Genomic DNA, 13,258 nt, shown 5'->3' with positions numbered 1-13,258 from the left:
CAAGGCCGGGGGTGGGGGTGGGTGGGTGGTAGATGGGTGTGGAGGGTCAGTCTTCTCCTGCCTGTGTCCCAGGGAATGACCTCGGTCGGGTCCTCCGCTGGGGGGCGGGCTACAGTGGAGAGGACCCGTTCTCTGTGCTGGTGTCAGTGGACGAGGCTGACGCCGTGCTTATGGACCGCTGGACCATCCTGCTCGATGCTCAGGAGGCTGCAGGTGCAGAGAACAGCGTGGCAGACGTGGAGCCTCCCAAGGTATCCGTGTGCCCCGGTGAGGCCCCTGCAGGCGGCTCTGCCACATCTGTCCAGGGACTCATGCCTGTCCCTGCCACCACCTGGTGTACCTGCCAGTGCCATCCTGTTACCTGTCAGAGAGCAGTGACTTGCTGCGGACGTCTCAGGCTGGCTTCAATCCTTGCAGGCAACACGCGCCTTGCCTGCCTCCTCCTAGGTGCTGGTGGTCACTGGGCAGGGCAGTCACTGGACAGAAGCAGCCACAACAGGGACGGGGTTGGGCTGGAGACGAGAAGGCTGGACCCAGCTGGTGGGGGCTGGCCGGGGCCACACGAAACGGTCTTGTCCTCAGATCGTGCAGATGAGTAACTACTGTGGCATTGGCATCGACGCAGAGCTAAGCCTGGACTTCCACCACGCACGGGAGGAGGAGCCCGGCAAGTTCACGAGCAGGTGCCAGGGGAGCAAGGCTGGAGGCCTGGGGCTGCTCTTGGCTGCCCCCTGGTGATGGCTCACTTCCTGGGGTTGGCCGGCGGGAACTGGATAGGGGCTGGGATCTGGGGGCCAGTGTAGGCAGGTCGAAGGCGCCGCCTTGACGGTAGGTGTGCTCTTCCGCAGGCTCCACAACAAGGGTGTGTACGTGCGGGTCGGGCTGCAGAAGATCAGCCACTCGCGCAGTTTGCACAGGGAGATCCGTTTGCAGGTGGAGCAGCGGGAGGTGGAGCTGCCCAGCATTGAGGGTCTCATCTTCATCAACATCCCCAGGTGCCAGTGGCTGGGGCTCTGGCCTCAGGTGGGGCTCCAGGCCCTGGTGCGGCCCCCCTCACCTGTGCGCCTTTCCCTTGGTGCAGCTGGGGCTCAGGGGCCGACCTGTGGGGCTCTGACAGCGACTCGAGGTTCGAGAAGCCACGCATGGATGACGGGCTGCTAGAGGTGGTGGGGGTGACAGGCGTCATGCACATGGTAAGTGTGGGCAGGCAGGCGGGCCCTGGTGTGGCCCCTCGGCCCACTGAGCCCAGCTGGCCTCTCCCCTCCCAGGGCCAGGTCCAGGGCGGGCTGCGCTCCGGCATCCGCATCGCCCAGGGCTCCTACTTCCGTGTAACTCTCCTAAAGGCCACACCTGTGCAGGTAGATGGCGAGCCCTGGGTCCAGGCTCCCGGGCACATCATCATCTCAGCTGCAGGTCCCAAGGTACGACGTGGGGTGAGCTGGGAGGGGCCTGCGCAGCCGTGTGGTGGGCGTGGTGCCAGAAGGCCGTGGCCGTGCAGAATGGCCCGCTCTGGCAGCCAGTTGTTCCCTAATACTGGGAGGCCTGCCAGCCCTGAGGCCCCCTGGGCACCCAGACTGAAGATACAGCAGTGCCTCCCCCCCCCGCCCCCACTTCTCCCCTACCCTGTCCCCTTGGGTGAAGTGGGCTGATAGCACCTGCAGCATCACCCAGCCCTCTGACCTGACTGGCCCTGGGACAGGTCCATATGCTCAGGAAGACCAAGAAGCAGCCCAGGAAGGCTGGGACCCCCAAGGATGCCCGAGCAGATGGGGTGCCTGTCCCTGAAGGGGACCCCAAGTAGCAGAGCACGCTGGAACAGTCTGCCTGACCAGCACCTGCTGCAGCCAACCATGGATGGACTTGCTCACGGCTCTGACTACGGGCGTCTCCCCCTCATCCCTGTGACATGTGGAAGCTGCTGAGTGGGTGGCAGGTGTTTCTTCCCCTGGCCTCTGATGACAGGGTGGGCACAGGGCTTTGGCTGGCCAATGCTCTCGCCTCTTGGGGTCCAGGCCACCATCCTGGGTGGCAGGCACTTTTCCCTTTGCATCCACCCCTGCCACCACCTCTGAGCCTGTTGAGCTGGGCAGCACAGAATCCCAAGCCATTCCCCCCAGATGCTCCTACAGGGCAGCCAGCTCTGTGGGCCCTGGGTGTGCCCAGGACAGACTCCCGACACCCTGGCCATGAGGGCTGGGCACGGGCACGTGCTGTGTCTCGGGGGAAGGTGCCTTCTTGTGCGGCCCCGTTGCTGTATGAGCTGCTTGGGCTGGAGGGCCCAGGCGTCTGGCTGGTGGCCCTGCAATGTGATAGGGTTGCACCTGGGGAGACTCCCCGAGACCAGGCGGGCTTGGCCAACAGCCTGAAGATGGTGGTGTGGTGCCCAGGAAGCAGCAGAGTCGGAAGGGGCTGGGCCCTCACAAGGGTGGGGCAGGGCGTGCCTGGAAGGGACCAGAAACGCACTCAGGCAGGCCAGGGCCAGGAGACCCGGAGGAAGTTTACAAAGTATGAAGTGGGAGGAGCCAGCTTTAATCACCTGCTCGTCAACAATCAGTCCCAGTGTGTGTGCAGCTGGCCAGGCTCCTGGGTCTCCGTGCTGCTGCTCGTGGGGACGGAGACGTGGCAGGAGGGGTGTGGGGCACGCTTCCACCACGCAGAGTTCAGACGGCCCATGGAGTCTGGCCTCAGGCCCAGGAGCAGTGTCTCCTGAGTCCCCCCGGGAGCTCGACCCCCTCCGTCCCTCCCGTCCCGGCTCTCTGCTGTTGGCGCCATCTGGCCGGGCTTGGCCCTGCCAGCCACGTCCCCCAAGCTTCTGCCAAAACTGCACAAATGCACTGTAGTGGCCATTTGTGGCGAACACTCCTATCATGTGCCTCTGCACACGACTGTGTGTTGTGTCCTGTTGGTGTAGTTATTTTGCTTTGTAGGCCTTGGTGTTGGTTTCGGTCTGTGGTTCTCTGTATGTGGTGGCCAGAGTGTCTGTCCTTCTGTATTTAAGTGAGTTTGTGTGGGCGTGGCACCAAGGCCGTGTGTGTACCTTGTCACTACCTGAATGTAACCATAATTTATACCCAGGACAAATACAGTCTGGGCGTTGCTGGCCTGCCTGTCTCCTTTGTGCCTAGTGAGCAGTGTCTGCCAGGGAGCTCTGCGTGCAGGAGGGTGGCCACGGTGGGGACCCACGCCCCCTCCAGGGCTGAGGCTATGCTCTCCGGGCTGGACCCCAGCTGCCCCTGGAGCCACCCCACCACCAGCGTCCACGGGGCGCAGCCCGATGGAGAACGCGGGCCTAGGACAGAAATGGGCACGCGCACAACACAGAGCGAACTTGCCGTCAAGCCGAGAGGCGGACTCCTCCCGAGGGCTCAGGAGGGCACTGGAAACAGCCCCAGGGGGCCCTGGAGCTAGCGGGGGGACGGGAGGAGCGGGGGCCGCGTGGCGCAGTCCTCGGCCCCTGGGGTGGGCAGGGCGGGGCCCCACAGGGCCCGCAGCGCGGCCAGGGCCAGGCGCACCAGGAGGCGCAGCAGCAGGAAGGTGAAGGGCACGGCGATCTGCGTCAGGTGGAAGATGGCCGTGCTGAACCTGCTCAGGAAGCAGGTGGCGGCGAAGGCCAGCAGGCTGGCGCAGGGGTACAGCGCGAGCTTGGCGAACATGAACGCGTGCTCCTGGCCCCCGAACCGTGCTGAGGGCTGCAGCGTCTCCTCCTCGCGCAGCAAGGCCGTGGTCCAGATGGCAAACTGGAAGATGCTGGCGAAGAAGATGATGGCGCAGCTGACGCGCACGCTCTCCAGCTCGTCGTGGGGCCGCTGGGCGAAGGCCGAGGTCCGCTCGTAGGCCAGCGGGAGGCCGCCCACGAAGGCCAGTGACAGCGTGTTGAGCAGCCCCATGGACTGCGTGGCTTTGCGGATGTGCAGGAAGAGCGAGTGGTGGGCAAACCAGAGCAGGCCCACCGTGGCGAAGGAGCCGAAGTACGCCAGGAAGTGCGGCCCATACACGCTCAGCGCTGCCACCAGGCTGCCGTGGAACTTCTCCTTCACGTCCTTGGCGTCCGGGACGTTGTCCTCGCTGAAGATCGTCAACACACAGCATTTGTAACAGCCTCGACACGGGGTAGCAGCCCCCACCCTGTCCTGAGCCCCGTTGGGGGGCTACACCTGGGTACTCCCAGGCACACTTGAATTTCAGATCAAGGGCATGGATAGCTTTTGTTATGCTCTATATGCACACTTAGTGTGCTAAGCAATTACAGGTTCACCTGAAGTTCAAACTGAACTCCAGCCTGCACCTTCTTTGCTGACAGCCCAGGGCTGGTGAGCAGCCCTGGCCCCAAGCCCACACCCGACCCCCCCCCCAACCCCGGCCTCCACAGGTGGGTGCTCACGAGGTCTGTCCATCCATTTGGGCAGCGGTCCTGTAGACCTGAGGGGGGCTAGCCTCTGTGGCCCTCAGATCTGGGCTGCACTTTATTGTAAAGAGTAACTGTCGGGCACGTCTCAGGGTTCTCCCCTCCATGGATGTCCCTGAGAGCCTGCTGCCCTCGCCATGGGATGGAGGGAGCTTCCAGGGCTCGAAGGCAGGGGCCAGAGACAGAGCCTGGGGGTGCTGGCCCAGGTCCTTGGGCTGGTGGGTCTGAGGACAGGAAGGAACATGGCCACTTGGGCCCCCAGCCTTAGCCACCCTGTGCAGCCACTCAGCAAGGGAACTGGGGCTAGCATGGCCCTGGCCACAGGGCAGGCGTAAAGCCACATCACTCCGGAACCTTAGGTCTAGGACTCCGAGATCGATACCAGTGAACGTTTGCTCCCAGTTTTTAAAAATTCACAAATTACATCAGCAAAAGCTATCAAGAAACAATTAGGAAAATGAAGCGTTTAGACCATCAGATACAAACGTAAAATAAGAGTGTTGTAACACATCCAACAAAATAAGAATATATTGAAATTAAACCAAAGAAAAGCCTCTAAAAAAGAATGGAAACTTTGGGAGGAAAAAGTAGATAAAACATTTACAAATAAAAATGCAGGAACTACAATTAGGACTTTGGCAGAAAGAAGAGGCNGGGAAGGGGTGGGGGCAGGGGTGGGGATGGGAGAGGAAGGGGAGGTTGGCCTGGGGGCTAGGCCCACAGTGGGAGGGGAGAATGGAGGCGGGGGGAGCCCGCCCCCCCCCATCTGCCCAACTTGGGGAAGGGAGAGTGACATGAGCCCTGCGTGTGGCCCTGGTGCCCCCGCCTCCCCCCGTGTGCCCCCATGGGGGTCCTGACTTCTGGGGGGGGCTCTGGCCAGGGCGGGACTCGTTCTAAGGGGAAGGTGGCAGCAGGAGGCTGCAGCACCCGCCTCTGTAGGGCTGGAGGAAGAGCAGCCTCCAGACAGGCGGGCCCTGGACCCCTTCCTCGGGCCTGGGTCCTTACCAGATGTCCAGGATGAGGAGCGTGGCCACGATGGCATAGACCCCGTCGCTGAAGGCCTCCACCCGCTCCTTGCTGAGAGGCTCATGCAGGTCGAAAGTGAAGAACTCCACACTGTGAGCTGGGGGCTCTTGGGGGCCTGTGGAGGTGCCGGGAGGGAGGAGCTGGCCAGGGGCGGGGACTCTGCAGGGACGCCGGTCATGGGCGCCTGGGCCCTTCCCACGCTCCACAGGCCTTGGGGAGAGTGCCCAGGCCCCACACACCAGCCTGCCCACGCACCTACCCACAAGCCTGCCCTTGCACCAGCTGCAGGCCTTGCTGACGTAGGGGAGGAAGATGACCGTCGCCATCAGCAGGTACGACTGTGTGAGACACAGACATGTCAGGAGGCAACGTGGCACCCAGAAGCCACCCGCTCCAAAGGGATGGCAGCACCAGCAACACAAGGAACAGCTGAATTATACCTCATCAGGCTGANCCAGAAGAGCCGAGAGCAGGGTGCGGAGGAGGGGTTCCCGGCAGCTGAGACGTGCAGGAGCCCAGGTGCGACCACGGACAGCGGGCAAGAGGCGCGGCCCCTCCAACGAGAGCAAGTCCTGACACGCGGGGTTACGTGAACCAACCTTGAAAACATGTTGGACGAAAGACGCCAGACACAAAAGCCTCACGTTTTATGACTCCGCTTCCATGAACTACGCAGCACAGGCAAATCCACAGAGAAAGAGAGGAAGGAGACTCGTGGCTTCGGGGAGCTGGGTAGGGCGACGGAAGCGTTCCGGGAGGAGGTGGAGGGGTGGCTGCACGGCACGGCTACGTGCACACGACTGCTGCCGCGGGATGGTGCAGTTTACAGGGTACGTGGTGTGTGTTACACCACACACACACCCAGTTATCTGTACAGGAAAGGGTGTGTTCTGGGCCCTGGCAGCATGAGGCCTCAAGGCTGGGCAGACTGGCAGGTCCCATGAGGGCTCTGCTCACCCTGTGGCTGCGGCGCCCACACAGCCGACACCCCTGCAGGTGGGCCCTCCCGCCGCCCCTGCCCCATTCCAGGCCTGTCCTCAATGGGGGGCTCCCCCCCTTCTGTCCTACAAGCCAATTACCTCAGGGCACCTGACATGGGGAGAAGGCGACAATGCATGAAGTACAGTCAGGGGACAGTGGCGCACGGCACACAGACGGGAAGGCCAGCATCACACAGCTGCCGACAGCCCTGGCCGCGTCATGCAAGACACACGGAGGGACGTGCCCCCCAGGCGTGAAGCCGGGAGGAGGCCGGGGGTGGGCAGGCCCCGCGGGGTCAGCAGGGGGGAGCCACAGGGGAGGAGGAAGCCCAGCCTGGGGCTGAGGAGACCGGGAAATGATACAAGGGGCCCCTACTGGAAGCTGGCAGGAGAGGCCCAATGCAGAGTCCCCAGAGCGCCACCACTGCAGGAAGGTGGCCAGACCGGGAAGGCCCGGGCCAGGGTGGTGAGAAGGGCTGGACCCAGAGGGTGAACCCAGCACAGCATGTGGCCGAGGGAAGGGGGTGGCGAGGCTGTCTGGGAGGATGGAGCCCATGGGCTTCCTGGGGGACAGGGAGCTCGCATGTGTGGTCTCCCAGGTGGTGGCGGGCGGTGGGCTCCGGGTGAGCAGGTGAGGGGACAAGGGGTCAGAGCCACACCACAGGGAAGAGGAAGGCAGGCTGATGGGCAGGTGGGTGGGGGTGGACACGCAGCGGACTGCTGCATCAGTGCCATGGCCTGACTGAGCCTGCCCTCTGGACCTGGCCACTGGACCTGCTGACCACTTGGGCACCCCCCCCGCCAGCCCTCCTCTTCCCGTTTGGTGGCTGAGATGTCCCCTCCCCCCTGCCATCATGGCACCAGAGTACGGTCACTGTCCAGGCTCCTCAAGGACCCAGTGGACACTGCCCACTCAACCAGGCTCCTGGCCCACGCCTCGGCAGCGGGCATGGCCTGCCCTGGTCTTCAGCTCTGCTGTCTGGGCCGCCCATACCACACCCCAGCTGTCCCTCCGTTCTCGACAATGACCTTCATCATCCCTTAGCCCCTGACTTTGTCCAACCAACACTGGCCATCGGCCACCCTGAGCGCACGGCCGAGAGACTGCCCCACCTGCAACCAGGATGTGCACATGGCCTCGGGCCTGCTGCCCCTTACCCCCGCTAATGCAGCCCCCTTGCTGGCCCTGCCCTGCCCACCGGGAGCCACCCACCACAGGCCACAGCCAAGAACGCCCTGCCTGACCCCAAGCACCCCTGCAGCGTCCCTCCTACCAGCACCCCTGCAATTCAAACATGCTCAAGACTAAGGAGACCGAGCAGAAGCCCGAGGCCGCCCTTCACCTCGCACATCAGCCTGCCTGCCTGGGCCTGACCTCGGGGCACCAGCCCCGCACCTCCCTTACTCTACCCTCCCTTCGCCTCGCACACTCCCCCACTCTGCCTGCCCTTCACCTCGCACACCAGCCTGCTCCTCCCCTACTCTACTCTCCCTTCACCTCGCACATCAGCCTGTCTGCCTGGGCCTGACCTCGGGGCACCTTGCAGACTTCGCCCCCAGCCCCGAGCATGCAGCTCTGGCCTCGAGGGAACCATGCTCTGCAGTGGTTTTTTGCCTACTTGTTTCAAACTTGGAATTCTCTTGAAATGTTTACTACACATTTAAAATAACATCAACCTTTTTTTTTCATAATTATGAGGCTCTGGTTCTGGAGCTTCCCTGTACTTCATGAGCGCTCAGGTGAAGGCACGAGTCATGCATAAATCTTCCACAATCAACTCTGACACAACAGCTTGTCAGTATTTCCCTGAATTCCTGTAAGACGTACTACCAGAACAATATTCTCATTAAATTGGCTGATGGCTACAGGCACCAGGTGGCTCGGTGGTTGAGTGGCCAACTCTTGGTCTTGGCTCAGGTCATAATCTTACAGTTCACGGGATGGAGGCCCAAGGCAGGCTCTGTGCTGTCAGCCCAGAGCCTGCCTGGGATTCTCTCTCTCTCAAAATAAACAAACGTTAAAAAAAAAAATTAGCCAAGGGGCGCCTGGGTGGCAGACGATTAAGCGTCTGACTTTGGCTCAAGTCATGATCTCACGGTTCGTGGGTTCGAGCCCCACGTCGGGCTCCGTGCTGATGGCTCAGAGACTGGAGCTGCTTCATATTCTGTGTTTCCCCCTCTCTCTGCCCTTCCCCAACTCACGCTCTGTCTCTCTCTCTCAAAATAAACAAACGTTAAAAAAAATTAGCCGATAGCTGAAGGGCACTAGCCAACCTTGATTTCTGTGACTTGGCCGACACAGCTCCGAATTCGTGCATCCCCTGGAAGTTTAGTGGTGCAGAGTCCAGAGCGCCGAAGACTGAACCAGAAACATCTGTGTGAAGCATCCTGACCTCTGGCCACACCCAGGTTTGCCTGGGACCCAGCTCACCTCATCCGGGCCCCAAAATGGGGCTCCTTCTGTCAATAGCCTCGCCTCCGTTTTCTCCACTTTTCAGTTTCCTTTAGTTCAGGAATTTTCTTTCTTGGCTTTCTCTCTGGGTGGTTCATACCCTCCACGCACATCTTTAGGACAGGCACGCTCTGCCCACCTCCCCATGTGCTCACGCAGGTTCATCAATGTCCTCCTGAGGTGCCTCTTGCCTGCTGTCATGGCAACGCTGCTAGGCCCCCCCCACCCCTGCCACTGCCAGGGCAGTGCTGGTTGCCCGGGCGGCTTTGTGTGCAGTGTAGACCTCTCCTTACCACGGGAACAAGCACGGCCCAGGCTCTGCCTGGGCGGCTCTGTGTGGGGTGTAGACCCCTCCTCACCGCTGGAACACGAGAACAAGCACAGCCTGGCTCTGGGCACCCACAACTCTCCCCACTGGTCTTAAAGCTCCGCCCACTCAGGGAAACCGTGGGTGAGTCGTGGCCCACTGGCTGCCCCCATGTGACCAGGTGTTTCACCAGGCCTGGCTCTGACTGTGGTACGTGTTCACTGGCAGTGCAGGTCCCCACAGCAGGGGGGCAGGAGGAGGGCCCTTCCCTCCAGCTGTGTTCCCTGACACCCTGGGCACCAGGCCAGGTGCTGCCCGCTGGCCCCTGGGGACTTTTGCACAGCTCTGCACCCCCTCCCTGGTAGTGCCTCCCCCGGACCCCCTCCTGGGGGCGACTGCTCGGTGAGACGCCACCCCTGCCCGCACCCCTGCCCCCTCCACTCACCAAGGGGTAGAAGAACAGGGAGAAGCCAGCAGCAGCGAAGCATAAGGCCGGGCCCCTGAGGACAATGCCCAGGATGTGCTGCCGGTACAGGGCCCTGTGGGCGGAGCACTCTATCTGGGGGTTCAGGAGGTGGGGGAAGTGGAACGCATACACCACGATCAGCGCCTGTGGGAGCGGCAGGATGCAGGCCATGGGCAGAGGCCTCTGGCCAGTAACCCCCTCCCACCCGTGTGCATGGATAGGAGCCTCAGGGGTGGGGACCCCAGAGAGGAAGGTTCAGCTGGGAGCCTCCCCACGGGGTGTCCTGGTGGGTGGGAAGAGGAGACAGGAGCCCTGGCTCTGTTCCTGGGGCTGCTATGGGGGTCTCCCGGAGCCCTGCCCCATCAGTCAAGTGCCTCAGGGCACTGGGTGGCCCCATGCCTCCCTCCCGCCGTGTGGGCACAGAGTCCTGGCTCGGAGAACCTCGGGATCTGTCCTGCTGCTGCCTGCGGCTCTCACTGCAGCCAACACCCCACATCCTATGTGTGTGCACACCGTGTGCTCCAGGGGGGCGAGCGTGTGGGGAGGGGGAGGCGGGCTGGGGTGTCCTACCTGCACGGCCCCGATGGCAATCACACACATACAGAACAGGAAGATGCCCAGAGGCACCTCGGGGAAGGTCACCATTAAGGAAAACTGCAGCCAAAGAGATAAGACAAAAGCAGGTTGTGCAGGGCCCCGGGGCCCCAGGGGCCTGCTGTGTCTTGGCCTCACTGTGCACACTGGGTCATAGGGCCGTCTGGGGGTGGGGCAGTGCCAGACCCGGAGCAATTCCACACAGCGCTTTAAGCCTCTAAAGCTGAAATGTCATCAAATTCATGAAGAATTCTCTGTGGCGCATGGCTCCGCAAGCCCAGAGCACTGTCCCGTCAGGACTGAGGGCGGTGCGGGCAGGCGTGAACAGGGAGGCCAGGCTGTGGAAGAGCCATTGCCTGAGGAAGTGTGGGGGCCACAGGTTGCGGAGGGGCCCAGGACAGGAGGCGGTAGTGAGGTGGGGGCCGTGCGGGGGCTGGGAGCATCGTTAGGTATGGAAGGGATGCCCCTTACTGGACCCTTAGAGGCTGAGCTGGCCTCTCCCCCTTCAACCAGCCTGGAAACCCTAGGTGTGTCCCACCCCAAAGCAGACCTGGCTGCCGCTGGCTCCCCTGGCACCTTCCTCCTCTGTGCAACTCTGTGGTGGGGCCTTGGACCACCCGGCTGGTCTGAGAGTTTCTGAGGAGGGAGCATCCTGGGTCTTGAGTCCTCCTGCCCAGCGGAGGGCAGGCTGGACCCAGAGGGAAAACTGCAGGTACTTACAGTGAATGGTAGGAAAGTGATGGTCATCATGCAGGCAGAGAAGAGGGGAGGGGGGTGGGGGGGAGGTTTAGGGACAGTGGGAAGGCAAGCAGGCCACCCCAGAGGCATATCATGGTCCAACTCCTAGATCCCAGGGAAGTTCAGCTCATGCTCTCACCACCCAACGAAGAGGGGAGGGGGCTCATCCTAGGAGTGGGGGGTGGGCCCCAGGCGGTGCCCCCGGGTGGGTGTCCTGTGAGGAGCCCAGGAGGCAGCAGTGGGGCCCNTCCAGGAGTCGGGGGTGGGCCCCAGGAGTGGTTGGTGGGCCTGGGGGGGCACAGGAGCCCAGGAATCGGGGGTGCACCCCAGGAGTGGCAGGTGGGCCCCGGGGGGCAGGGGTGTGTGTGTGTGAGGAGCCTAGGGATCAGGGGTGCACTCCGGGTTCAACACCAGAGGCTCCAGAGGCTGAGCACTTGCTTGCCTCCTCCTGGGAGGGCGGGACTATGAACATAATCGTTTCTCAAGAACGGAAAACAACTCACCAGGTTGAGCAAGGCAAGCGTGTCGTCTATCTTACCAACAACCTGGAACAGTCTAAACAATGTAAGACAAACAAGACGTGCCATCAATCAAGTGGTTCTAATAGCATCTCACACGTGTTTCACCATTTGTGGATTAAAAATATCCGTAAAATATGTCATTTTTAATAGAATTTAAAATACTACCCAGTGTACAAAGTTTGGAAGAGACTGAAAAGACAAAAAAAAAAAAAAACCAAACAAAAAAAACAACCAAGTTCCCCAGAAATCGTGCTGTTCACATTTCCACGAGCCCTTCTGACTTGAAGCACGTGGCTTCAGAGCCGGGATTCCCGTGTGGAAACCAAAGAGGCACGTGGTGGCTCTGGGGACGGTGGAGCAGAGAACGCACGCCCAGGAGATGTCCCCTGGTTGCCCTGGGAGACTGCAAAGTGGCAGGGAATACTTTCTTCAGGTCTCGTGCCCAAAGGCTACTTTTAACAAAGGAAATCCTTTCTAAGGTGTCATACGCTTAACCTACTGAAGCAGCCTAATTAACAGAGAGATGGTTTTTATTTCGAGGCAGGAAACCATGAACAGAAAACTAATCACAGGGAACATGAGCAAAGCTCACCAAGGGTCAACACAGGAGCTGGAAACAAAAATCCTTTTCCCTGCTCTCCTCGCCCGGCCCCTCCATGGAGCCCCCCTTCAGAGGGGTCAGAGGACAAGGCCTTCCCTTGGACAAGGCTCAGCGGGCCTCAGTGCCCCCACCTGGGAGATCTCCATCTGGCCAGGGCTGACTCTGAGGCCGTCCACTCCCCTACAGTCAGAGAGAGGGGCGCGTCCCTCAGGGACAGCAGCCCCACTGGCCACCCACTGAGCCTGGGGGGCGGGCACTGCCACCAGGGCCCTGGGTGGCTCTCTGCCCACTCCAGGAACTCCGGCAGCGGGGTGTGGCCTTTGAAAGCCGGTGCACACACGAGGTGCTGTGTGGCCCTGTCGGTGCTGCTGGAGCCACAGGGAGCTCAGCCGTATGTGCCACCTGCCTGACTGGGCAGAAGGCAGCTGTGGCCCCCTCCTCACTCTGCGTGGACAGGGGAGCCCCCAACCCTTTGCAAAGGGCCAACCGTCCTTACCAGAAATGGTCATTTTGCTGAAAACAAGTATGTAATGTAACGTTAAAAAAAAATGCTTTTTAAATATTTATCATTTGTTTTGAGAGAGAGCGCGAGCAGGGGAGAGGTAGAGAGGGAGAGGGACAGAGAATCCCAAGCAGGATTTGTGCTGTCAGCATGAGCGTGACTAGGGGCTCGAACTCATGATCTCTGAGGTCATGACCTGAGCTGAAATCAAGAGTTGGACCCTCAACCGACTGAGCTGCCCAGGTGCCCCTAAATCGTTGAAAACCTTTTCACTGCCACTGCCAGTGTGTGGACGGCTCCTAGGTCTCCCTGTGTACCCACCGTTCCCCAAGCAGGAGGGTCTCCTCAGCAAGGGCTCACACCCCACCCCAACCCTCTCCCCGGAGCCCACCTGCCTGCCTCCCCTGCGACTCGGGGCTCTGCTCCTGCCAGACCCTCATGAACCTTCTCCTCCTTAAGAGAAAGTTCTGGCTTGGGAGCGGGCACCCTGTGGCCTCTTCCTCCTTGCTGGAGCCCCAGGACTGGGCAGAGGGACCATGAGAACAGCGCCCCGGTGTTGCAGGGGTGCGTGGGGCAGTCAGCTCACAGCCCTTTCCCTGCCCAGCCCCGGGTGCGTGGCCACTCAAGTGTGTTACCCTGTGTCACCATCCCAGGCCCTGTCGTAGC

At 61.4% G+C, this 13,258-nt stretch overlaps 2 protein-coding genes across 15 annotated transcripts in view; one reads left to right on the top strand and one right to left on the bottom strand.

Moving 5' to 3' along the window:
* Positions 1-3,103, top strand: part of DGKQ (diacylglycerol kinase theta) — an 11,853-nt gene extending 8,750 nt beyond the window's left edge. Inside the window, exons 16-21 of the mRNA XM_077750582.1 lie at positions 73-251; positions 583-683; positions 849-995; positions 1,082-1,193; positions 1,269-1,421; positions 1,700-3,103. Coding sequence (XP_077606708.1) covers positions 73-251; positions 583-683; positions 849-995; positions 1,082-1,193; positions 1,269-1,421; positions 1,700-1,801 — 794 coding nt within the window. The 3' untranslated portion in view covers positions 1,802-3,103. The remainder of the gene's footprint in view (positions 1-72; positions 252-582; positions 684-848; positions 996-1,081; positions 1,194-1,268; positions 1,422-1,699) is intronic.
* The window catches only part of TMEM175 (transmembrane protein 175), a 27,971-nt gene continuing 17,221 nt past the window's right edge, over positions 2,509-13,258 (bottom strand). For 10 of the 14 annotated variants that reach the window (XM_077750536.1, XM_077750533.1, XM_077750529.1 and 7 more), the window contains 7 exons: positions 11,472-11,523; positions 10,951-10,986; positions 10,207-10,290; positions 9,616-9,780; positions 5,687-5,769; positions 5,411-5,590; positions 2,509-4,065 (listed from right to left, as the gene is read on the bottom strand). In XM_077750536.1, the coding sequence (XP_077606662.1) occupies positions 3,405-4,065; positions 5,411-5,590; positions 5,687-5,769; positions 9,616-9,780; positions 10,207-10,290; positions 10,951-10,986; positions 11,472-11,523 (1,261 nt within the window). In that variant the 3' untranslated portion in view covers positions 2,509-3,404. The remainder of the gene's footprint in view (positions 4,066-5,410; positions 5,591-5,686; positions 5,770-9,615; positions 9,781-10,206; positions 10,291-10,950; positions 10,987-11,471; positions 11,524-13,258) is intronic. The other 4 variants (XM_077750526.1, XM_077750525.1, XM_077750527.1 and 1 more) reach the window with 4 other exon arrangements.

Source organism: Crocuta crocuta, unplaced genomic scaffold (assembly GCF_008692635.1).
Source record: "Crocuta crocuta isolate KB4526 unplaced genomic scaffold, BGI_CrCroc_1.0 scaffold179, whole genome shotgun sequence".
Taxonomy (NCBI): Eukaryota; Metazoa; Chordata; class Mammalia; order Carnivora; family Hyaenidae; genus Crocuta; species Crocuta crocuta.
This window is presented reverse-complemented; position numbering and strand designations above follow the sequence as displayed.